The 26518-nt window shown below is 45.0% G+C and overlaps 1 protein-coding gene across 9 annotated transcripts in view; it reads right to left on the bottom strand.

The window, feature by feature from the left end:
- LOC110379817 (POU domain protein 2) overlaps positions 1-26518 on the bottom strand; it is a 125701-nt gene continuing 99183 nt past the window's right edge. For 6 of the 9 annotated variants that reach the window (XM_049840731.2, XM_049840737.2, XM_049840735.2 and 3 more), the window contains 6 exons: positions 3476-3523; positions 1547-1707; positions 1385-1474; positions 1201-1309; positions 905-1132; positions 1-825 (listed from right to left, as the gene is read on the bottom strand). In XM_049840731.2, coding sequence (XP_049696688.2) covers positions 287-825; positions 905-1132; positions 1201-1309; positions 1385-1474; positions 1547-1707; positions 3476-3523 — 1175 coding nt within the window. In that variant the 3' untranslated portion in view covers positions 1-286. The remainder of the gene's footprint in view (positions 826-904; positions 1133-1200; positions 1310-1384; positions 1475-1546; positions 1708-3475; positions 3524-26518) is intronic. The other 3 variants (XM_049840738.2, XM_049840732.2, XM_064037422.1) reach the window with 1 other exon arrangement.

Here is a 26518-nt window from a genome sequence, read left to right as displayed (position 1 = left end):
TAATGTCTATGATGTTTTATTGTAACATATAGATAGTTTTCTACACATCCACCTTACATAGTCGTCGCGTGGTGCGCTAACTGATATGAGCTCTGTACAGCGGCGGCGGCGATCGCGCCGCGCTCGCACATAAATAAAATTCACGTAATAATATAATATAAACTTAGGCTAGGCAGGCGCAGCGGCCCGCACATACATCTATATACACGCTAACACTAGTCTGTACACCGCGGGAGCCGCGCACTATTTACAACGAGAGGATATGTGTCGACAGCGGCGCCGCGCGTCAGTCGCGCGGCGGCGCGCGCGCCAGCAGTGCCAGCGGCTGCAGCGCGGCCGCGTGCAGCGCGTGCGCGTGCCCGTGCGCGTGCGCGTGCGCGTGCCCCGCCAGCGGCGTCTCGCCCGCCGGCGGGTTGATGCGCTTCTCCTTCTGGCGCCGGTTGCAGAACCACACGCGGACCACCTCCTTCTCCATGCAGAGCGCGTCGGCCAGCGCCGCGATCTCCTCGCTGGTGGGCTTGGGGTTGTGCAGGAAGGCCTTCTCGAGCGCCACGCGCACGCCCGACTCGATGGACGTGCGCTTCTTGCGGCGCCGGCCCACGGCCTCGGCCAGCCCCGCGCCCAGCGCCGCGGCGCCGCCCGCGCCCGCGCCGCCGCCCGCCAGCGACGAGTCCGCGTCCTCCAGCCACTTCTGCAGCAGCGGCTTCAGCTTGCACATGTTCTTGAAGCTCAGGTTGAGCGCCTCGAACCGGGATATCGTCGTCTGCGAGAAGTCGTTGCCGTACAGCTTGCCCATCGCGAGGCCGACGTCGCCCTGCGTGAAGCCTGCGGAACGACAAACGGTATCAGCATGACGTCGAGCGACAGTCGCGACGGCGGCTCGCGCCTCGGCCGCTGCACTCACCGAGTTTGATGCGTCTCTGCTTGAAGGTCTTGGCGAAGTGTTCCAACTCCTCGAGGTCGGCGGTGTCGTCAGCGGTGGGGTCGAGCGCGCGCGGCTTGTGCGCGTGCGCGTGCAGCGGCGTGTGCGCGTGCGCGTGCGGCGAGCGCGCGCGGCCCGGCCCCGGCGTGTGCGGCGTGAGGAAGGCGCCGGCGCCGGGCGGCGTGCGGCGCGGGGACGGCGACCGGCCCTCTGCACACACAACACGTTAGCTCGGCGGCACAGCACGTGCACTGCATGTACGTAGTGCGAGTACGAACCTTGTATGTATTTGTAGGTCGGCGAGGTGCCGGCGACGGAGGAGGGCACGGCGCGCGCCTGCAGCTGCTGCAGCTGCTGCGCCGCCGCCTGCGCCACCGCCTGCTGCACCTGTGGCACAGCGCACGCGGTTACTACTGGTCACTACGTGTGTGTTAGTGTTGCATCAGTGGCTGCGTGTCTCACCTGTGTGTGCAGCAGCAGCGAGTGCGCGCCGTGCTGGGTGAGCAGCAGGTGCTGCAGCTGCGCCAGCGCGCTGCCGGCGCCCGCCGCGTTCTGCAACACAAGAGCAACAGGTCAGCACGTGCCGCGCGCCAGTGGCTGCGCCTCTCGGGGCAGGACACTTACGAAGACAGCGGCGGTGGCGGCGGCGGCGCTGGCGACGTGCGGCGGGTGCGCGGGGGGGTGCGCGGGGTGCGCGGGGTGCGGCAGCGGGGCGGAGGGCGCGCGCGGGGGGGACGGCGGCCGCTCGTCGCCGCTGATGTCGCCCTCGCCGCTCGCCGACCCGTCTGCGCAACATACACACATACGTTAACGTTTTACATAAAACACTTCAAGTGCGTATTGCACCCATGTAATCTTGTCATCAGCTTGGTTTCCTTGCATTTTCATTGTATTACATCTGCAGTTTAGACGCAAGGTAACAAGCAAGGGAATACAAGATTACATCTGTGTCGAGCACGAAGAAGTACAGTGAAACGACTGTCAATCTGTGTCCACACTTTGAGTTTCAAGAAATAAGATATAGAGAGTAGCTAACATGACTCAGAGACAGGTATACTAGAGGTAGGTACACTGAGAGGAAACTGTTGTATTATAACCTAGCTCGTGGACTCGTCACTGACACTGTTCGTGCGGTGAGCCACTCGGGTGGCTCAGAAAGTGTTCCGGGTGGTATTGTGAGCGGCACGTACTACACAAAGGGGTGAGACGAGCTCTGACGTCGCGTGCGCACTTTCTTACAAGGGGTTAAGGTGTCATTGATTTTTTTTATCGGTGCGTGCGTCGCACGGGATCAAACCCCTTCCTGGGAGACAAGGCGCGGGCAGGTGGCACTGAGCCGTAGGGGTGCTATTGCACTTTCTAATGATGCCGACAATATTAGTTAGAGGAAAGTGAACAGTGGCGCACCGGCCTCCCACACCGTGACGTGACGTTTGTTGCTAATTAGTACCGGAGCTAATTACAAGCTCAGATATCATCTGCTGGGCAATATGCCAGCGCTTTTATCAACTATACCAAAGAGAATTGTACTAATTAAAATAATACTCGACCCAATTACCTATGTAAATGATGGTTTAGAACCATATTGATGAGCGTGTAAAGTCAGTTTAGCTGGAAGATGCCTTCAACAGATGACGGTTTAATTATTTGCTATGCTGATTGTAAATGATATATATGCTGATGTAAATGTTACTAGGTGCACTGTAAATGATTACTTAAAAGATGCAATCTAAATATGAAGTACTAGCTTCTGCCAGCGGTTTCACCCGCATCCCGTGGGAACCTCTGCACGAACCCGGATAAAAAGTAGCCTATAGCCTTCCTCGATAAATGGGCTATCTAACACTGAAAGAATTTTTCAAATCGGACCAGCAGTTTCGGAGATTAGCGCGTTCAAACAAACAAACAAACTCTTCAGCTTTATAATATTAGTATAGATAAGTAATTTAATGATAATGTTTTTCCTGCAATTTATCTATAACATATTTACTTTCGCATTATATCATTTTGATAGTTTATAATGATTTTTTTAGTTTATAAGTTTAATATTTGTACACCAGTAATGGTAGAATACAAGAGGCTAATATATATATATTATGTAACACCTTAATGTACTGTATTGTATTCTGACAAATAAAATCCTTCTTGCTTTAAAATTATGATGCGTTCATAATTTAAGTAATCACATATTTTGTATTTGTTTTCAAGGATCAAGAATTAAGGATAAGCCAAATTGTGTGTTGTTACCTGTTCATGGGTCTAAAGTATGTTGTATAATGTATTTTGAATGCAGGTTTTTCATTCGTTTTACAACTCGTCAATAAGCTGACCTAAATTATCCAACTTTACTTCAGATGTGAAAGGGCTCTGAAGTTCACAGTTGGTAAAGATGTTATCTATGCACGAGCTTGAAGTACCTAGCGTTTGAACATTTAGAACATGCGATAACTCACACTAGAACAGCGTGAAGTCATCAATCCTTACTTCGTGCTTATGGCTTCTGTGTAGTGTGTGTGTATGTGTGAGGGGGTGGGGGGTGGGGGGGGTACTGACCGTGGCTGGGCGGCGGCGACGGCGACTTGATGAGTTCGCCGGATTCCTCTGCAACAGAACAGGTGAGTTAGCAACAGCTGGCGTTACTCCACGTTACACTTGTTTTATGAATTCACCTCACTCTATCATTCTTACTGTTCCAAAATAGAAGCTAATAAATTATAAGCAAGGTTTTGGTGGTCCACCATCGGGAAAAGCTTAGCCAATACGGAGTTGATTATTGTGTACCCGTCTATAAATTGTTAAGTAAACTGAAATATCCTTTTTTGAGATTACATTGGTTACGGTAGATATATGATGAACAAGAGAGTGCGTGTTGTGCGGATCAGCTCAGTAGGTCGAGCCGAATTAATGCAATTAATAGGATAAGCGCGAGGCGGCGAGGCGGCGAGGCGTCGCGGGCGCGTGACACGAAGCCACAAACACACCGGATTATCAAATTACAAGTAATGCTGATTAATGAGCGGATCAGCCACCACTTGATGTTATCCGCCGAGCCCTGCGGCGCCGACGCTGCTCCATATCCGATAGCCTGCGTGTCATTACATATCAGATAGCCTAGCCAAAATAAATATGCTTTTACAATAAGCAGTAGACGCGCGAATACCACGCATGTAGTGAAGGCGGGCGGCGCGGGCGCAGCGTGGGAGCGCTACCTGCGCTCACTGCGCGGAAAAAAAGGATTTGTGTCGACACAATGTTCATTTATTCAAATTTACGCGAATTATTAAAAGATGTATTCTTTGATAAAAAAGTAGCATCTGCTGAAAAAACTGCGCTCGCATTGAGACGTCATCACCAGTTTTTGTGTGTGCGTCACAAAGGGTGCAATCACAGAAACGAGCTGCGCTTCGTGGATATAGTCACCAATGTAAAAACCGACAGTTGTGTAGTTTTTTGCGCGCTCGGATTAGTTGACGATCCACAGCGCAGCGCTCGATGGCGGATACATATCGCCCAGCAGAAGTATGATAATGTTGCCTAGGTACTATATATTTCCTTAAATACACCTATAACAAGCTCCTTCTAGCATTAATCATGGTCTTCTAATATACAGTACTAGCTGGTGCCCGCGACTTCGTCTGCGCAGGTTTAGTATTTCGAACAATATGTTTACAAATTGTAGCCTATGTGTTATTCTGATGTATAAGCTATATTACTGTAAAGTTTCATTAAAATCCATTCAGTAGTTTTGCGTGAAAGAGTAACAAACATCCATACATCCATACATACAAACTTTCGCGTTTATAATATTAGTAGGACTAGCTGGTGCCCGCGACTTCGTCTGCGCAGGTTTAGTATTTCGAACAATATGTTTACAAATTGTAGCCTATGTGTTATTCTGATGTATAAGCTATATTACTGTAAAGTTTCATTAAAATCCATTCAGTAGTTTTTGCGTGAAAGAGTAACAAACATCCATACATCCATACATACAAACTTTCGCGTTTATAATATTAGTAGGACTAGCTGGTGCCCGCGACTTCGTCTGCGCAGGTTTAGTATTTCGAACAATATGTTTACAAATTGTATCCTATGTGTTATTCTGATGTATAAGCTATATTATTGTAAAGTTTCATTAAAATCCATTCAGTAGTTTCTGCGTGAAAGAGTAACAAACATCCATACATCCATACATACAAACTTTCGCGTTTATAATATTAGTAGGATAATTTGGAACCAATATGAAGCATTCTGAAAGCACAACCAGTTCCGACGGAACCTTCAAACAATGTTGTTCCTGCTCTCGCCACCACTGGACGTCAGCTAACTAAAAGCAGTAGTTTTCTGCACTGGCGTAATATTACAAGTAGAAGACAATGTTCTAGGCAGACTGTTTAAGGTATGATGCGTGACATGCTCCCGTGGGATGAAAGACTCAGAATGGAATGACTAGTTAGCTCTAAACTAGATCTGTTTGCGTGTCTACTCACACGTGTATTTCACACTTAGACGAAATATACATCAGTAATTAAATAGAGGTATATTGAGTTTAAACTAGTTTCTACCTATACCTACATGTTATTTATGTATCAGGCACAGGACCGACATTGGCCTGATCTCTCTCCGGGAGTGTCGGATTGCCGTCCCATCGCGCTATGAGAGTGAAGTTATAGAAGTAATAAAGTAAAGGAATTAGTGAGTGCACCTGTGTCAGCGCAAATGCTCGTGCACTAAGTTATCACGCAGATGTAGGTCAGAGCTCAAGATTCGTGCCGATAACTATACCCATAATATGTCCTGCCCAGTGGGTTAATCTCATTATATGAGAACAGCCGATAAATCGGCTAGGATGACATAATCATCATCATCATTGATGTATGATGTACACACTACTCACAAAAGATTAAGCATATTTTTTTTGGTCTATTTTCTTAAGCGATTTTTAAGAAGATGTAAGGAATATTATCGTACAGCAAAAAGAGATAAGAAGAAAACCAGCTTTTAGGCTCGAGTGTTTATTTTTAGTAAGGCTAATGAATGTTTTCTTTCTTTAGTTCTAGTTGAAACCAGTTAAAGAAACCAACGCAAGAAAAAAATACAGAGTTTTTACTCATCTTTACAAATGTACAAGTCCTTAAAAATAACTTTAAAAAATTACCATAACTTTAGACATGGCTCTACTGTAGAAATCGGTGGCTAAATATACAGTCAACAGAGCCGCAGACACCGACTTCTAGAGCCATTCTAAACTTTGACAGACAAGTAAACAGTTGGTTTAAGAAAACTGATATCAATGATGTCGGTGAACTTAACCTTCCAAAAGCATAAAATCCTACGTTTACCCTGTTTATATATTTTTGAAATATTGTATTTTTGTTAAAAGGAACTACAATTTATTTAAAGTGAGCACGGAAGACCAATTTGCCGATCACTACATAAAAAAGGCTTCAGCTAACTCCAGTAAAACTAGAATTATTTAAGAAAAATGTATACTGCATGCCACGTCATTTGAAAAACTACATTTCAAAATATTACTACATAAAATTTATACAATTATAATTGTAGTTTAAAATTATGAACGCCACGTTGGGCAGAATATGCTGAAACAATCTTACTGTAATACCTTATGTACCATATTCTAGCAAATAAATGTTTGATTTGATTCATCCGAGTAACCAAGCAAAACGAGCCCCGGACTATTGAACATCATCCACCTGCCAGGAGCTATCCCGGGAGGACGATGATGTATCTATAATACAATAATAAATTCTTTTGCAAAAACAAAACAGTCTTTTAACTGGCACTGCTATCTTCAATTTGGGTTTGTCGCAGTCGTCGTGTTTATTTATAGCAAAGGGGAAATCATAAATATTGTGATATAACAGAAAGCTACATTAATCACTTATTAAAACTGTTTTATCAGTTTTCTGAAAATTAAATCGAAAACTTTTCAAAACGTTGACGAACTTTCTACCAGCCAGTATAGCCAGCGTCTTAGCAATTCCTCAAAATTCAAATTAAGAAAACACTCTTACGCGGTGTCCTGCGTGAGCGACGAACGCGACGCGACGCGACGCTGCGAACGCGACGAACGCGATCAACTCAACGGCGTTCCCTACATGTGGCCTATGTGACAGTCTGCGGCGAGACGCGACGTAACGCGAACTTGTTTTGAGGGCGACCAGACGCGACACCACGAACTATTCAGAAGCGTTGATCGCCGCAGTGCGTGAATAAAGATTGTTGTGGGACAAAAAACATAAACATTATAGAAATCGTTTATTAGTACAAAGAACTTGAAAAAATGTTGCTGTCTCTACTTTAAATATGAACTTTCAAGCAAAATTGTACTGTACTTCTACATGATTTGAGAAGTAATGACCAAAATCACGTAGGACATTTGTCGCGTATAGCATCGCGTCGCATTACGTCGCGTCGTGTTGCGTCGCGTCGCGTCGCGTTCGTCGCTCACGCAGGACACCGCGTTACGCTTGGCTTATCCTTTTGATGCTAGTAACACACTCCAGTCATTAAAACCTTTTGAAACATATATTAAGACTATGCAACCAGGGTTTCGCAAGGTGCCCGTTTTTTGCAAAAGACTGTAGTTACGAATGGATATACCCTTTTATTGATTGTTCTACAGAACTGTAAATACGAAAGTGGGTTTGTTTGTTAGGCTTTCACGCTAAAACGATTGAACCGATCGAAATCGGTATGAAAATAGGTGATATAGAGGAGACCGAGATACTTTTTCTTTAGTACGAAACGTAATTTTTTTCGGCACGCGGACAAAGTCGCGGGCAAAATACATCCATGTAGTTGTAAATAAAATAGAAATTATCCATAAGTAATTGTGGAAGCCCACACAAATTATGATTTCGTGATCAGAAGAGTTTTAGTTAGTTTTAGTGAAATTGGCGAAAAATCTTATTACTTTTATGTAACTGATTGCATTGTTTCTAATTAGTTGTCTGCGGAAACGAACTCTTGTTTAAACACTAAGAAATATAAAACATTCAGGTATTAGACCCTTATTATAGAATTAGACATTTTAACACTGAAAAGATCCATGCTTAAAAAATAACTCTGGATCAGTGTTCCAGAGTTATTTGTTCAGAGGTCATCAAGAACGTTCAAAATCACAAAATGATTGAAGACGCTTCTCATCACCTGTACCACTTTATGCATTTGTAAGTTATAGTGCCTATGTGTGTAAAGAGTATTTAATTGTTGTAAGATATTTCACCTCTTTAGTTTTATTTTATTTATTTCTTAAATATCTACAATGTGTCAATGTCAATTTGAATGTTGTTTCATGATTTGAAACGCAATCAAGTTGTTTTTATTTAAACTTATAATACAACATTCAAAGCTATTTTATTTATTGTTAAATTTTACAGATTTTCATATTTCTGTCATGTCTTTTTAAATTGACATTAACACATTGTATTTAAGAAATAAATAAACGAAAGAGTTGAAATATCTTACAACAACTTAATAAATACTGTTTACATTGTGTGGATAACATCAGGTGTATCTCGATAGTGACGGACTGAAAGCAATGTGTTCAGGAGTACGCGAGGTTTGCTTACAGTCTTCAGCTAGCACACGTCATAACAAACATTAACACCAATTCATTCACCAGTTAGATGGAGGTTATGCGAGTGAATATAACTTCCGTATTATATAGATGAGTACTAACTTATTACAAGTTATAATCTAAGAACATACGGAATGTGCAAGTATAATGATATATGCAGCGCAGAGCGAGTAACAGTCGCGAACGCGTTGCAAACCCGCGTGCGTGTGGTGAGAGAGGCGTACAGTAAAGCTGGGTACTCACGGTAGCGCGCGGAGCAGTAGGCGCGCGAGTCGCGCACGCAGGCGGAGAGCACCATGGCGGGAGAGCACTGCACTGCGCGGCGCGAGGCGACACACTGCGCCCCGAGCGCCGCGCCCGAGCCGCGGCCCGCGTGTCGCTACCCCGCACTACCCCGCGCTACCCTCCACCCGAGAATTATAAATTTTAACTTTTTTGTACGAATCCGTTTCTTTTTCCGCCCTTTAGTGAATTTTTTTCGCGCGATCTCGCCATTATTTCGATTACCTGAGATGATTTTTTTCCCTTTCGCCGAACGGATCGAGCTTTTAAAAGCTGTTTAATTTTTTTAGGAAAGGGGAGCGACGGGTTCGGCTAACCGATGCGCGAATTCCGATATCGAGTTCGATTGAAATAAAAAATGAAACGGCTTGTGCAGCGTGTGCCCCGAGTCGTTACCGCGCCATTGTCAAACAAATGATATCATTGTGTATATCTGGCATCAGCCAGCGGCCGGCGCAGCACGAGATACTCCACTACTTCATTACTATTGTGTTAATCATCCTGCTCTTTGTTTATCTCAATAACTCTTTATAGATCCTAATGTCGATAACACTATTACATTGTCCGCAGATACAACCAAAATAAATGAAAGATTAATCGATATCATATTTAAAAGGTTTGAAGAAAATGACAAGAAGCGATTGCGGCACGCAGACTCGCGGACACAGCGTTCAGTCACCATTAGGAAAGTGATTGTGGAACATGAAAGGGCATCTCCCGTTTGATGTGACACAGCGTCCGCCGGCCGCGCGGTGGCGGTGGCGGCCGCTTTGTGATGCTAATGTGCGCAAACAGCGCCCGATGAAAGTTTAATTCAGCTCGTAGTGACCCGCCGACCCCGCTCCCCCCCCCCGCCCCACGCGCCCCCCTCGCGCCCCCCCTCACGCCCCGGCTCATGCATCTCTATCCAAAGAATGCATTTACGTAATGTGGCCAGTGTTTGTTTAGGCGCCAACATATTGCTACTTTGAATAAGAAATTCGCCTCCTTTATAGAGAACTTTAAAGTGAATAAATGTGTGTTTACTTTAACGGTAACCGCTCCACCGAGTGTTATTTCGGTAGTATTTGTTTGGAGAGTTCCTGAGGCGCGATCCCACCGTAGCAGTGAACTTTATAAAATGATTCCTGTTAAGCAGTAACATGCTATCGAATATTTATTATTATCAATCAAGAAACATACGGATGGTGGTGGGTTTTGACTGAAATCAAGTCATTAGTTAAGTAAGCCAGACTTCGTTCCACTCGGGAGATCCAGTACCAGTCAGCGTGAGGCAAGTGACGGTGCGTCGTAGCGGCGCTACGCAGGTCGCCGTAGTAGCGTAGCAGATGTCCGGCGCGTAGCGTGTGCTCGTAGCAGCGCGTAGCGGCCGACCCTTCGTGTTTTACCATTCTTATGGGGTTTTTATGAACACTGATTTCTATATTTGTGCAGTTTTATGACGTGTCAACCCTCTCGTCTTTAGATATTTAATTAAAGATTGGCATTGTAGGGGTCGGGAGGGCGCGGGAGGGCGCGGGAGGGCCCGAGTGGAGTGCCCGCTGCTGGGCTCCGACACGAAGGGGCGTCCGTAAACACTTATTGTAGTTATCGGATAACATCTTTATTTTATTAATCTTATTTCGTTTGAAATGTGTTCTCCCCGGTGACGGTGGAGGTGCAATACGCACAGTTCTATCAACGGCATCTACTGGAGCCAATCATGGTTTGAATTATTTAATTAAAATTATATATTTTCCATAGAGTCGAGTAGATGGTGTGTTGTCGTGATGGTGGAGTCGTGGTGGTCGGTGATGAGGCCGGTGCTGGCGGTGCAGCGGCGCGGCGCTAATCAATAGCCTTGCAGCTGCACCCTCCCCCCCGCACCTCGCCCCGCACGTCTCAACAACTACAGTTGAATCCTGACAAAACATTCGATCTGTTTCTTTTATGTTCGGAACGATATCGACAGGTATGATACAATTAACTACTATTAATGTTGAATAAAGCAGGTAAGTCCGAATGAGTCCTGTGGCACGTATAGGTCGTGTGTCACATTTACATACGGCTGGTATGTAGATGAGTAGCTAGTCGCGCGGCGCGGGGATTGGCCGCGCCACCCTTCACTCGCAGATAAAGCGACGCTTTAAACTCAACTGATTTGCTTACGCGGGGCGGCGGGACGGCGGCGCGGGGCGCGGGGCGCGGGGCAGGGAAAGGGTTAAGGGTGGCCTCACACGCCGCGTGATTTACGAGCGGCGCGAGCGGCTGTCATTTGTAAATTATTCCGTCGCGCGACAATATCGGTGACGGGTTTAATTTAAACTGCTATGATATATGAGCGCGCCGCTCACCCTCCTCATTACAATATACGCACATGTCTAGCTTATATACTGCAATAATACTTTCATACTTTCATTTATAATCTTTGATAGTTAAATAATATCTTAGGTTATTATAATTGAGTACACATCAAAATTGTTGGTTGTCATCGTATCCCTTAACAATTGAAAATTGTTCAGAATCCCTTATCAAAATAACTTATAACTAGCAGTTAATATAAAATATGGGATTCCTAGCTCAGTTAGCAATGCTGCTTCCCGGCGGACAAGTGGCGTACTGCACAACTGCACAACTGCACAGGGCTGCTGGCCGGGCAGGGCTGCTGATCACGCATGTCATTATAGTTTACTAATAAGCACGTCGTAACGCGTAACGATCAATATATTACTATGATCGTTTTTATAATCTGTTGCATGTGGTGCGCACTTTGCTTTGAATAGCTCGCGGAGAGAAAGAGTTGTGCCGCAAACAAAGCAATGTGAAATCGAAATCTGCTACAGCAGGCGCGTGGCGAGGCTAGTGCGCGAGGGTGCGCGCGCGCAGGCGCCGGGGGCGGGGAGGGGGGGGGAGCGGCACGCGTCGCAACCCTTTAGCGGCAGTTAACTCTATTTAATTTAACAATCCGATGATGCGGGGGTGCGGGGTGCGGGGTGCGGGGGCGCGGGGGTCGCGTGCCGCCGCTATCACGGGCTCGGGCGCAGCGCGATGCGGGCGCGCGACTCCTTACTTACGCTTTAATCATTGATATCGCGGCCAAATAAACATTATAAATTGCTTTAATCACATTTAATGTGCGCACCAGTCGTATATCATCAGTAATGGTGAGAGCCCCCGCGCCGCTCTCGGTCAGCTTTAGCGTTGTTAGTGCTGCTACTGAACTTCAAACGGGCGGTGTCTGCGAGCGCGCGAGTGTGCGTGCGAGTGTGCGGGTGACAGCGCGGCTCGGAGATGAAAGCGCGCCGCCCGGGGGAGTGCGCCGCGACGCCGCGAGCCACTGCGGCTCATGCCTGACCTCTGGCTACAGCACCGAGCACAGCGTACATAACAAAACTCGTTTCAACATGTTCTAAGGGTCGATTTTTCAATCATCTTGTCATCTCATCAACCATCGTCTAAGATATGCTTAGAAAGTACACACAAACTTAGAAAAGTTGCAATGGTAGGTACTTACCTGACCTGGAAACGAACCCACGCACTCATACTTAAGACGTTGGTTTTTTACCCACTGAGCCACCACGACTTTTGAACGAAATGATATAAGTATCTATTAAATAAAAATAACATTGATCTCTTAACATGCAATGTTTCGTTTTATCCTCTCCGGAGCCACGTGACAGCGAACTTCTTGATGTGAGCAGATAGAGGGAGCACGTAGTTGTACCTACCTGCACGGGTAGGTACCTGCTGTACGTACATATATGTTTTAGAGCTCCTCAAAACCAACAAAGTGTTATGAGAAGCAGTACATCGAATATGAGTGTTTGTTACGTAACGGTAAATCGGCAGAGGCGGTTCAGGTTTTCATGCTTTTAATGGGCCTCAGTTATTCTGCTCAGTATTTCTTTAGGCACAGCTTTAGCTTCAGGCACAGAACACTCAGAGCAGTGCCGCAAGGCTGTGCAGCGGCTGATCCCGGAGCCCCAGTCGAGAACTAACCAGAACTGACTGCTGATTGCGATAATTGCTCTGTACTGAACTGATTTTAATAAAATTTACTACAGAGATAGAGTTGGCCTTGAGAAAGAACATAGGATAGTTTTTATCCCGGACTTTTGAAGAGTTCTTTAGGAAACGCGATATAACCGAACCCGACGTGGGCGAATCGAAATTCGATAAAAAAAATTAAACAAAAGTAACAATGCAAAAGGGAATGCCTATTTTCAATATATTTTTGCCTTCATTTTGCATAAATAATATTTATTTACCTATCTCTTATCGTGGGACACCCACTCTTATCGGAGAAAAAACCACTTATTAAAAAAGAAACGGGTTTAATGATATATTATAAACAGCTCATACAAGTTTTCTACTGGTAATAGTTATAATTTGTAGCGTCTGTTTCTGCGATGCTTTTTGTCGAGTTGTTTCGCGCACGTGATGGCTTGACCTTTTAATAAATACTTAGACAAGGTAAATATTTGAAAAGGTTTATTAACCCATCCCAAATATGTATAGGTTACAATTTGGGTGTGTTTAACGGCGTCTGCTTTTTGTTCTGATCAAACTATTTTAAATGTAGATACAAAACTTAGGTTTTAGTTTGAAGTACAAGTATAGAAGAATTAAAACTTTAAAACAGCGTGTATTGGGTACGAAAGTAAACTTGCATCCTCACGTATGCAGATAGGTAACTACGCCTTGACAGAGTGTTTCAAACAAACACTGATTGTATTCATTTCATGTCGAGTACAGCCAGCACCAACACTATCAACGTTACAAACAACAGCTACTAGCACAAACCCGCAACATGCGCGGCTGCACCCGCCATCGCGCCACTCCGCGACTTTTGTGATTCTTACAGTCGAGCTTACTTTGTAGTCGTAATACTTGCACTGGGAAATTATAATATTCTGCTATTTTGTAAAATTGCTATTGTAGTCTGGCTGTAACCTCTGAAATCAGGGACTTATCCAAAAAAGACAACACTTATAGTACTTGCATTAAGTATGTGTGTGCCCGGAGGATGTATTAAACAGCTAAACTTGTGAGTGAGTGCGCACGGGCAGTGTAAACAAGTCCGTCTTTGTGTCACCCGCACACGCCGGGGACTGGGAAATACTAGTTTTGATAATAATTATCGTTGAGAGTAAGTATATTCGGAGATACTGAAGCTTGCGCTGACTCATTGGCGTAGATCACACGGCACCCAGCTTAAATCCCTATTAAGTTTTTATAGAGAGAGAATCGTTAAAAGTGAAATGTTATCCTTTCACAATAATATGTACACAAGGCGCTACATAGCGCACGTGTGCTGCGGCGTGCGGGGCGCGGGGCGCGGGGCGCGGGGGACGCGGCGGCTGCGCGCGCGCACAATGCAACCCTTCGGTATTGTCGCGGGTCACCCTTCACCGATTCACTTTTTCCGTAGCGCGGAACAGATTGCGCCAGTTTTTTATTCGGTTTCCGTTAGGGGGGCGGGGGGTGGCGGCGGGCGCGGGGAGGGCACCGCGGGGCGTTTTTTAGCGCTCGCCCCGCCCCGCCTCGTTTGCATACGGCCCTCCTCGCTCCTCCCGGCGCCGACACTCCGCCGCCGACTTCACGTAACCAGCATCATACAGTCTGAGGCATATTCTGCACGATCACTAATGATATATTCGTATCGAACATTTGAATGATTCTAATTTCACTGGATTTGATATAATATATGTACTGTAAGGAAGTCATAACTGGATAGTACCCGCTGGCTATAGGTATAACGTTATATCCTAGCCTGTGATGAGATGATTCTATTTTAAGAAGGGTCATGACCTCCTTATTCATGACTGCCTGTGTATGTGCGCTCCGTCACCGTATGTGTTGTACGTCGATCATCACTGGCTGTTCCTGCAGTTCACGAGGTAAGTAACTACTTTCCACACCTGAATAAAAATGTCCTTCTAAAAATATCTTTGTACCTTTCATTGAAATTGTTTCAGTAGTTTGATCGTGAAAGCACGATGTACTTATGGACAGGCAGACAGGCAGATTTAATTTAGAATGAATACTTAAATGTACATGTACAGCAGTGAACACCCGGACTATCTGAGAGTTGTGAGGCTAATCACGAACCAGTCACACCAAAATGGAATGAAATGGAAATGATTGCACTAGACTAAGAAATAAGGGTTATAGATAAAACTGCTGTGGAGGAGTTTAAGAATCAATGTTAGCGTTTCAAACGTTTGCAAAACGGACATTCAGCGGCCGATGATGTTTGTGGCACAGAAAATGAATGTCATTTGAAATTTCATTAACTGGACACGAATGAAAATCTTGATGTGCCGCTTCGGGAAATGATAAATGTTCAAATTTTGACTGGACACATTCGTGGTGAGTCTAGTGTGGTGAGATGACGAATAACCCAGAAATACATAGTACTACAACAACATCTGACAGTACTTAGCTATTATAAACGCGTCATTTGTTTGTATGGATGATAAAGGGGGGGAGGACGATGCCTGTCTGCTACTCCTCCACAGACAAACGACAACAGAAAACCGATATAACTGTAGTGTAGCGAGCAAGAGAGGATGCATGGCGGCTGTGCCAGCACTGACAAGCTGTGTGTGTACTCGACTGTACACGTGTAATACTGCGTGCGCAGATAAATGGGTGATTTCATTCATACACGAGCAGTTTGTCCCAAAAACCTTTATTAAATTTTAGTTGAATCATGAATAAAAAATGTTTGACATATCACGCGATGGACGGCTCAGCGCGGGCGGTCATCACTCGTTGTATTACTGTTACAAATGTTTGTAGTTGCGGGTGTAAGGTCACCGCTCACTGCCGGTGCAGCACCCCGCGCAGTGCCGCACTGGGTCACCGGCGCACGGCTCGGCGCGCAGCGAGGGATCGTGTCAGCTTCAGCATGCAGCTGATTCACAGTTTTTTGGTAAAACCGTTATTTTACACATAAATCTCACCCTTCCAAGTTTGAAATTTCAATATCCCGTCGAACAATAGGTGCGTTAGCATCGCGTATTTTTTACAATCGTGGATTTTTTAAAAGTGGGGTAATGCATTTTTTATGATAAAACATCGCAACGGCGGAGACGTTATTCCTTCCCACGGCCGGGAAATGGGTCAGGCATTGTTCCGCTCTCCGTTTTTGCGCTAAAAAAGAGATTTGGCCGCGTCGCGGGGACCTGTCGCCTCCCGCCGCGCGCCCCGCTCCCCTCTGACACACATTTTTAGGGTAAAAAATGTAAAAATTACGACGCAGCTTGCGATCGAGTTTTCTCAGGAGTATGTGCGGAACGTTTTTTATTCGCCAATAAATCTAATAGCGGCTTGTAGTACAAGAGGCCGGAGCCTGAAGGGTTGCGCGCCGGGACATCTGTCGCGACGCCGATTACAACATTTCAAATAAATTTCAACGTCGCTGGAGGGCGAGCGGGGCGCGGGGCAGGCCTGGCGCGGGGCGGGGGGGAGGGAGAGGGCCCGGGGCGGCCGGCAATAAAATGATTAGGTAAACAAAACGAAGGCTGCGGGCTGTTTACAGTGCAGGCGCGCGGCCCGCGGGGGAGAGGCGCGCGGCGCGGGAGGGGGGCAGGTCGGGAGGGTCGCGCCGAGATTACCTCCGTTTTAACGCGCGAAAGATTTCAAAGGCGGCCGGCCACTTCACAAATAATCCATCAACATCTCGTCGCGACCCTTTAAAAGGCCACTCGGGCCGAAGAGGGCGCAAATTCGATTCCAGCGTAGATTGGAGTGCATATTCAGCTAACAAGGATTAGTCCCCCCGCGCCCCCCGCCCCGCACACTACATTGTCCGGCGTCCAGCTGTCCGGCGAGTGCGGGCCGTCTCCCACGCGTCAGCAGCAGCGCGCAGGAGCAGGCACACCGCTCATGTGCTCACTTCATGAAATGAATCCCGACAGGCAGAGCTTCCTGCGCGGCTCGCAGTGAGCCAACACCTGCGTCATCAATTATTCCGGACTTCATTATGCTGTATGATGCGGCGTCATACAAATTATTGAAATCCCATACATATCATATTACTCGCGTGCGAGGTAACGGTGCACCACCCCTCCCCGCCGCCCCGCCGCCCGCACCTCCCCCGACGCCATAAGGTCATGCGATCAAATAATAAGACACGGTGTAATGGTGTTATAGTGAAATGCACAAATGAGCAGAGTGCCCACTACAGCACGCAGTGTAGCCAGCTCCAGTGAGCGCAGCGTCCGGCGCTGTCCGGCGGCCGGCCAGGGCGGACACAGGCGACACGTGTCATCATATTGACGTCCGTCATGTGCACCATCTTGATGATATCAATAGCACTCGCAGGAGGATTAGTCGCTACTCAATTAAGTTTTTCTGGCAAAAAAGAGCCAATCGCGATTTTTTTAAAGAAAAATGAATATTACTCGATTTCTTAGGATTTCCATCATCAGAGTGCCTACTGCGAGTTTTGGAAGTTAAGTAACTTTCTGGATGCGAAGATTATCATACCATTTAATTACGTAGCACTAATCTTAGAATTGTTTATTTAATAAAGACTGTCATCGGTATTTGGTCGTATTACAATCGCGCTCACTTTTGCGAGTATAAACATTATTAACCGAGAAAATGAATGAAGATGTAATATATATCTAAATCATATGATGTAGCATACGACCCTTTATTCCAATAGAGTTATAATGACGTAGTTATCGAGTGTGAACGCTCACAATACTCGGAATCAGCACTCAGCTACCACTGGGAAGTAGGTATTTTCTTTTTAAACAAAAAGGATTGATCAAATCGATTGGTAAACGACAGAGATACGTGCGAACAAACATAAGAAAATACAAACATCTAAAATAAGAACCTTCCCCTTTTTGAAAGTAGAAAACAATACTTATAAGGACCATTCATACTAATACTGCAATGCATAACATAATGACCAAGTGGTCAGTCATAATACCGACCGTATACCTAATTATCTTCATGCCAAAATCTCAATCGGAAGTTTTGGTTGAAAGTGTGACAAGCAAATAAACTGACAACCCGCTTTCAAATTCTACCTCTAAATAGGTAATGATTGTAAGAGAATTACGGAAATGGTCAAAACGATAATTTCAACAAACAGTTGTTTTTAAGGAAGCTGACGTTGATTTCAATTATCCCACCAAAAACTTACACCCACAGGTAGGTAATGCAATCTATTCATCGTAAAAAGTATTGAGATCTCATAAAAGACAAGAAAGTCTGTTCAACTTATTTTGTGGTTTATGGTTTAAATCAATATTTTGTGAGTGTCTTACTTTATAGTATAATTAGAGCGACTTGGCAAGGTTTTTGGTAGGATTTTCTATTTTTTGTGTTGGCCACAATAATTGAAAGGCATTATATTTCGCGAAAGTGAAATAACTTGCAGATAGCGCGGACATTTCTCGCAATGAGATAAAGTGTCGGCTAACAAGCAGCTTCACATGAGCGCGGCTCATCGTTCCTCTGACCGCCGCGTTACAAACATAACAGTCGCAGTTCTACATAATGTTCCTGCACAACCGCTAATATTTATTCACTAAATATATGACGTATTCAGGTTTTTATATGTTTTCTTTGACTGATAACCTATCTAGCAGCCCTTGAAGGTTCCATGTCCTCTAGAAGTACCTTAGATGATCGGTCAGTCAGTGAGTGAGTGAGTGACAAAATCGTGTAACTTTGATGATCGACTATACCCTATTCAATTATCGTGTAATTTTGAGTTGTAACTTATATTATTAGGATTGACGAGAATTAAACTCATGCAGAACGTGACAACTATGCTTATCACAGAAAAGCAAAAAAACTTAAAATAGGTACACAAAATAACGACTTACAAACTCACTGAAAAGAAACAAAAAAAACTGTTGGGTGCATCGATCTAGAAGTCAGTGGCGAAATAAACAGCTCCGTCGTCTAGTCGCCTGCTAGAGCGACGCACCTACTTCACTACAAACATGATTCTTTTTGCTTGTCATTGGTTTCTCTAGTGGAGAATATTTCGAAATCTTGTTTCGTTAGGCATTTACATACATATTTGATCCCCGCTATAGTTGTCAACCGTCAATGGCGGATAGTTGTCATCAGTGTTTGAATGAGAATCTCAGCTCAAGCACATGTATATGTGCTGCGGGTTGTTCGAAAGAGATACCGCGGCCCTGGTACATAAAAGGCCTATGACGGAACACGACGGTTTTTAGTCAGTCTGACACTCCCTCACCGCTGCTAACCCACAGCGGGAGGGGTCTTTTGATAATTTTTGACGTCGGAAATAAAAAGCACATGTATATGTGTGCCTACAGTGGGAGGCGTCCGCGAGACAGTTGCCACTCCGCGGAGTGACTGCTGCCGGCGACACTCGGGCGCACCCCGGACACATGCTATTCGACAGTGTTGCTGCAACTTGCGCTTTCTTTTCATTGACGCTAAGGACAAGTGCGACTGTAAGCGCTGGTAGTTATGTGACGGTTTTCTGGTTCTTACTTTCCCTTAAGAAAAACTGAAGATTCAATTTCTATCTCTATATTACAAAATAAATAAAAGTTATTTTACTTGAAACTCTTAAGTAGCTTTTTGTCTGAGACACGAGTGAGGCTATTTAAGCGGTTGCGCGGGCGCTGATGACAATACACCGGTGAACAGTGAGTATAATCGAATCATAATCGTTAATCGCACGAGCTCGAATAATCGGGCCGCGGCCGTCGACCGCGATTATTAATCGAGAGGCGATGCGCAGGCGCCGGCGGGCGCGGGGCGCGGGGCGAGGGGCGCGGGGCCGCGGTCACGAGCGCACCACGAATGCTCAACATCCGAGATTTGAATACTAGATAATTAATATCGCTTTATTAGCGGTGGAAATATCGATTTATGAAGATATTATCCGCTTTGTAGATGCCGGCCGCGCCCCCCTCCCGCGCCCCCTGCTGCCGAGTCAATCAATGACTGTCGGAGTGCTCCGTGTTCCCGGCGAGTGACTGCCGGACACTGCCGGACGGTGCCGGACGGTGCCGGACGGTGCCGGACGCGACGCAGCGGCGACAGTGTTGCGTGCGTCGCGTCGATAGCATCGCGGGGCGCTAATGGCGCGGCTGCGGAGATGCGCGTGCACACCCCGATGCTATCGAAACCTGCCTTCATGGATATTTTTGTGACGAATTACGGAATAATTAGCGTAAGCGCGGTACGGAACAGGACCAGTGCAGTGGCTCCAAACTATGCCTTGGCGTTACTTACAACTTATAGCTGCTGTGGAAATTGAAATTTCAGCAAAGGAATAAGTAAAAATGTAATGTCTGAAGGTTCCGTAGTATTAACATTTTGGCATTGTTTGCCGCGTAACTGTGAGCGTCCCTGAGCCTGCCGGGCCGCGTGCAGGGCGGCGTCCGCGGCTTAGTTTCATTTGTTATCTTAATTTATAAATCGGCCGGAGGTCATTGCCCCCCACTGGTGCTGACGTCACGCGGTCTGGCAGCACTAGGTACCACTAACGACAAAGCAAACGCGAACATGTAATAACTTTTCTACTATGAGGTGTATAAGGTGTATAAGTTTTCCTAAAAAGCTTTTAATTACATATCCCAAAAGTTAACATGCGTTAAAAGTATCAACTCTCTACTCAACTCTAAGGCAGGTACTCTAAAGTATTATAGTAAGTTCAACTCAGTCGTGCGCGCGGCCTTTTGTGTGGGTAACCCTTGTACATATACAGTGACTTTGTGTGCGTGACAAGAGGTACAGTCGGGTACAAATACAGTTATTTAGGGGTTGTATACGGGTGTTTAAAGAAACACAGTTATTACGTAATTTAATGTTTATTTATCTATAATGATTCTGAATCGCTACTTGAAAAATTAAATGATGAATTTTCGGATTCGCTACTGTCCAAGGTGAATTATAAATTCTGACTCCATGTCAAAATGTTTATAGTATTCTTCTTTTTTCTTTTGTACATGTCGACAAGTATTATACCCAACATCCCTTCATCAATTTCACTTCAACGTTTATTTATGAGTTTCATCATTTCCCTCTTATTTTGGTCGACATTATGCAAAGCAATATAATTTTTTTTGAATTCCCCACACATTTTGTTTACATTATTATACTAGATTGCACGTCTTTTTACATTCTTAGTCCACATTTTTATTTATTGTCCGCGTACCCCAAGCTAGAAAATATGTAAGGAGTATTTAATTCATCTTAGATATTTCACCTCATTTATTTCTGTTAATGTCAATGTTAATTTGAAAAGACGTTTGAGAAAACAATGAAAAACAATATTTAATAATAAAAAGCTTTGAATGTTGTTTCATTTTTTTGAAACACTTTACCTGACTCCTTAATAATTTCTCCGTGAATAACTAGTATTTACGCAAACGACTGTACCCATAACAAAAAGCGATAAGAACACGTCATGCTCGGACGACGTCACTGTCACACGAATGAAAGTTGTATATTTACAAGCCGACGCACACATAGGGCCGCGCGCAAATCTGAGTTGAACTATCTATAACTCTCTATCTCTATTTGAGGCAGCGGGCAGTAAGCTTAGTTCCACTCATGCCGAAGCGCAACTTCTCCGACAGTATAAAATTCACTTTAAGTGAAACTTTACTGCTAACTACGAATATTTCGTACAATCTCCAAGGATAGCCATTTAGCGAAATTTTTGCATTTTACTGAAAAGCCATTTGACCTTTGTTCCATAATTCAATAAGTAATATAATTTATTTTAGTTATTGTATGGTATAAAACTATGTATGTATAATGTATATTCATATTCATATCATTTATTGCATTCCACAAGTTTCACATGGTGTTATAATATACACAATGTGTGTGAGTAAATACACACTGTGACTGTACCTATGTACAGTCAAATCAAATCAAAACATTAAAATTTATTCGTGACACACAAGTATAATATAGGTCTTAAATATAATATGTTCATGCCCAGGGCATACAAATAGAAAAATAAAAAACTTTTTCCAAAAAAAATTAAACCGTCTTGCCTTTAAGTGTTTTAGGAGTCGGTTTTATTATTTTGTAAAGTCTTTTTTTAGGCTTGTCAGTGACAAGCATAGTTGTCAATATCCGCATAAGTGGAAAGTTCTCATCAATATGAATAATATAAGTTCAAACACGAGGCGGTTTACACATTCAGTTGTCGAGTTCCCTCGACCCTCTCTGGTCTCCATCATTAAGTCAGTTCCAAACCTTCACCACTGTTATCAGACATACGCCTTAGTGTCAAGTTTTTACCCTAGGTATGCCTACAATTTTCGAAAGTTGCGCTCGATTTCTCAGGGTTTCCATCATCAGATCCTGACCTGATGATTATGGGACCACCTGGGAGGTAAACCCTATCAAACAAAAAAACATTTTGTAAATCTGTCCAAGCGTCTTCGAGTAATCAGTGAACAAACATTAAAATAAAAAAAAAAAAGATCCCGATGAATTGAGAACCTCCTCCTTTTTGAGAAGTCGGTTAAAAAAATACAAACAACTAATATTACACAATAACAAAACAAAACAGATGAGGACCGAGTTTAATATTGCAAATGATTGCCTAGCTAGTATAGTACAAAATACTATTCGAGTACTGTTATTACACCAACTGAATTTAAATGATTACAATCCGAATAATGAGTTTTTCTTGTGAACCGTACTTTTCACCTGGCAGGACATGTCTGCAGTACACTATACTAGTCCGAGCACATCGGGTGAGTAGCCTGCTCACAAACAAAGCGTCTCTGAAGCTGCGCGCGCGCACTTATTACCGGCGTGAGTTTGCGTTTCACAAGTAACCAATATTTTATCTCAATTATCTGTTGTAATAGAGTTTTGTGAGGCTGATGTGAATATCTTGTCGGAGATCATGCCGGAGCGACTCGGCCGCGCTTTATTGGATTACGTTGACTAGATAACACGCCAATACGAGTTACGACAACTTTTACGAGTGCAGTAAACAAAACAGCGGAGCAGTGTCAGCGCACGCGCAGCGCTCGCGGCGCGCGTGACGTCACTCCGCGCGTTGATGTCGTTTGCTCGGCGGTGCGCGCGCGCAGCTACTCCAGCCAGCTTGCTAGTTACACGGAGACCTATTTAACTTATCTAAGTCGGCTGATATAATATGTCGCATGAACACCCATTAAAGAGAACTAACTATGACCAGTCACCACCAGTCAGCGAAACACGGCGCCGACACATCGTGTGCATTCGTTTTAAGAATATTTGTTATATGTTTATAGTTTAAGTTTTTATAGATACCTATAGTATTGTAAGTACATGTATATTGATATGGAACATTTTTATGTATTAGTTTATAAGTATTGTAATGTACGATATATGTGTATTTGTATTTTTATGGGCCCTAGTTGCCTGAAATAAAGGAATAAATAAAATTAAATTAAGAATTAAGAGTCGAAATGCCGCCAGCAATAGCCAATAGCTGAACCATTTTACAATAATAACTGCTTGTGAATCGCAAAAATGACAAATTACTCTAAGATAGGAACTTATTTAATGTAAAGCCACAATTGGATGAAAAAATAAATAAAATTATGCAGCATGTAGAAAATATTAATTAATTAAAAGAAGGTATAGATCAAGAATAAGAAGGAAAACATTCTAATATGTCTCTGATTACAATGTGACACCTTTTGAAAACTCCCACTAGATTCCGATTGGCTTCCCACTAAGTTACTTATCTAATAAGATGTAAAAATCTAATAATTTCTATCTGGCAGCCCCGGCTAACATGGTACTACTTTATAATTAGCTTTTCATAAAGAACTTGTTGTAACAATGAGAAGCACAACAGAGCGGTGCGCATGCGCGGTGACACGCGGCGCCGACAACGACGCTTCATTAGATGCGATATTATAATGTGAGTTCGAGTGCTGAGCCGCTCCTATTCAGATGTAGCCCTCCCCCCCCGGCCTCTCCCCCGCCGAGCCTACTGTTTGTTTGTTTATCACACCGTCATTACGTTAAATTAGCGGGCGGCGTGTCCACTGTAATCATCGGGTGTCGGTAGTGCGGGCTGCGCAGGCGCATGTGTGTGTGTGTCCGCACTCCGCGCCCAACACCATGAGTGATTGTTTAGCACAAACAATGGCTCAGGATACAGCTCTCAGAACGTTTATTTGAATACAAAATGTGAGTGTAATTAGCTGCTGGGATCGTTCGGATTGACACGTGTGTAATACGCCGAACCTCCTTGCGGTCGATAGCAATCTGTTAGACGTTGGCTCACCACGCATACGACACTGTCAGTTGCTTGGAACAGCTTCTGACTGCCGTCATGGTGTCGCATGTTAGCTCAGATCTACGACTACGTGCGCCGCCGTGCGAGTGTGAGTGAAGCACACGACACGACAGCAGCACGCGGCCGAGCGAGGCGGCGCAGATCGCTGATATTGTCGCCGGCTGTCGAGCCCGTCGCGATATCAACACTGTTTACCTTCGTACCTACATCGTACAGAAATCAAAATGTGTTGAAGACGGTTGCGTGTGCAGACTGCCTCCCCCGACAGCAAGCAGTCCACTTCGTGCGTACGAGCAGCAGTGCCGCATCGGGGTACTAATATCAGTGAGTTATGTAACCGGACAACAACTCGAACATAGCGACTCACGCAGTATCCCACACAGAAGCGCGCATTGTGCGCTGTGACAGAACACTCTGACACTGGCCACTCGACACTCGAGTGCAGTAAGAAGCGCGAGTCAGCAGCGTATGTCCGTTGGGTTGTCACTGAGTATGTACCTTTACCGTCACCTAATTTCATAACCATTTTCCATTTCCAACACAATTCAGTCCCAGTCTTATCAGATTCCGTTATGATGTAACAGGCAACGCCATCATACACATAGGTATAAACGTCTAGTTAGATTTGTTATTGTCTCATAAGTATCATCATCCTCCGAGCCTTTTTCCCAACAAGGTATGTTGGCATCGGCTGGGGTCTCATAAGTGTGATTTTCCTTATAAACAACGCGTTAGTCTGAAAACATGTATAATATTTACCAAATACATACACTTTTGTATACCATGTTTTATGCCAATAAGAAATCATGCAGTTCTGGCTACTGCACTTATAAGTTTGGAGAATTCTCTATCAAGGAATGTGACATGGAGTCGTGGAAGTAGCACAGATAACCACACACCAATGCTGCACCAATGCTTAATTAAATTAAGCGTTGGTCCTGGGTACGGATCCCGGGCGGTGCACCGGCCTTCCCACGCCGGCATTAAATCAAATGACCAACAAATTGTAAGTTCTGGGAAGGCGCCGGGCAGCGCACGTCACACACGCGAGTACGCGCGACCAGTAGCCGGCCAGTAGCCGGGCGTCGCCAGGTCGCCGCTCGAGAACGTTATAAACCTAAAAATCAAATTATTTGTGTAAGTTTTTGCGTGCGGCTGCGGAGCGGCGGCGCGGGTCGAAAGTGAAATCGTGTGTCAAAGCGGGGCGCATCACAAAAATGGCCAGTTGATTGGGTTTTTACGGGTGGATTGGCGAGACCGCTAGGAATTCGACAGAGCGGAGTGCGCAGCGGCCGGCCGGGGGGACTCCGACACAATTTAAAATTCAGATAAGCGGAATAAACACTCGCCCCCGGAATGTGCGGCGAGGCGGGGGCGCTGCGCTCGCTCGCCGCCGCACTCCGGATACTAATGATGTCAACATGTACGGGCAGCGCGTCGAGCCCGCCGCGAGGGTGCCGCACTGACGCGCGCTGTCATCCTGTGCAGGGCACACGCGACGAGAAGACCCTGATCAGCACAGCGGAACTAGTTAGGCACAAGTATTTTCCTGAAGGTGATTCTGTTGCTTGTAAAAAAAAGTGAGATGTAGTACTGGCCATCTTACCCGTCCTACATTGGCCATCTCACCCTTAGTATCCGGGAGAGATGGCCAAAGCTATTATTTTCTCTTTAATAAATACCGATATAATATGTCAATTCCAAAAGTTAAATGTTCAGAGTTTAATTAAAAGTACTGATTATTATAATACATATTATAGTTTAATTTTTATTGAGCTTTAAAAAAACTATACCGGGTTTACTAATGAAACTGAAATGATTCCATTTTACGTTGTGACGAGCGCCGCTCCAGCCGGAGATTTACAATTAAACTATTTTAATTAAATTAAGTTCGGACATCGGATGAGCATGTGCCCCCCCCCTCCCCCCGGTTGTCTACTCGTGCGGCGGCGGCGCATTCGGAGCGGAACCGCGGCCGCACTATGTGAGCTCATTACCACCCGTCAGATAATTGAAAATGGCGAGCTCATTATAATATTTAGACAATTATTCATAGACGTAATTTATTCCCGCTGCTTACACGTCGGCTAATTACTGCGGCGCGCATGCGCAGGTCAAATTGAATGCTTCAGTCAGAAGTGTGAGTGCGTGAGCTCACCGAGCGACTGCCAGCAGCAGATATGGGACAATGTCTGATAGAGACTTGAGAGAGAAGCAGTGGCTCGCGTGTCGCCGGTGCCGCATGACACAGCGAGGGGCACCACATTATGATAATGCGAGCGGTGCGGCTTCCGCGGTAAGCCGCGCACAGCTCGCCGTGACTCAGCCGGGAGACCTTACTATAGCAGCGTCATCGCGAACACGCCGCCGAGTGCTAATCCCACGTGAAAGCGGGCATATCGATGCATATGCTAATGTATGCACACACTGGAACTCATGCAAATGTAAGTAA

Source organism: Helicoverpa armigera, chromosome 13 (genome assembly GCF_030705265.1).
Source record: "Helicoverpa armigera isolate CAAS_96S chromosome 13, ASM3070526v1, whole genome shotgun sequence".
In the NCBI taxonomy this organism is placed as follows: domain Eukaryota; kingdom Metazoa; phylum Arthropoda; class Insecta; order Lepidoptera; family Noctuidae; genus Helicoverpa; species Helicoverpa armigera.
The sequence above is the reverse complement of the archived record's forward strand: the minus strand, read 5'-3'. Positions and strand labels throughout refer to the sequence as shown.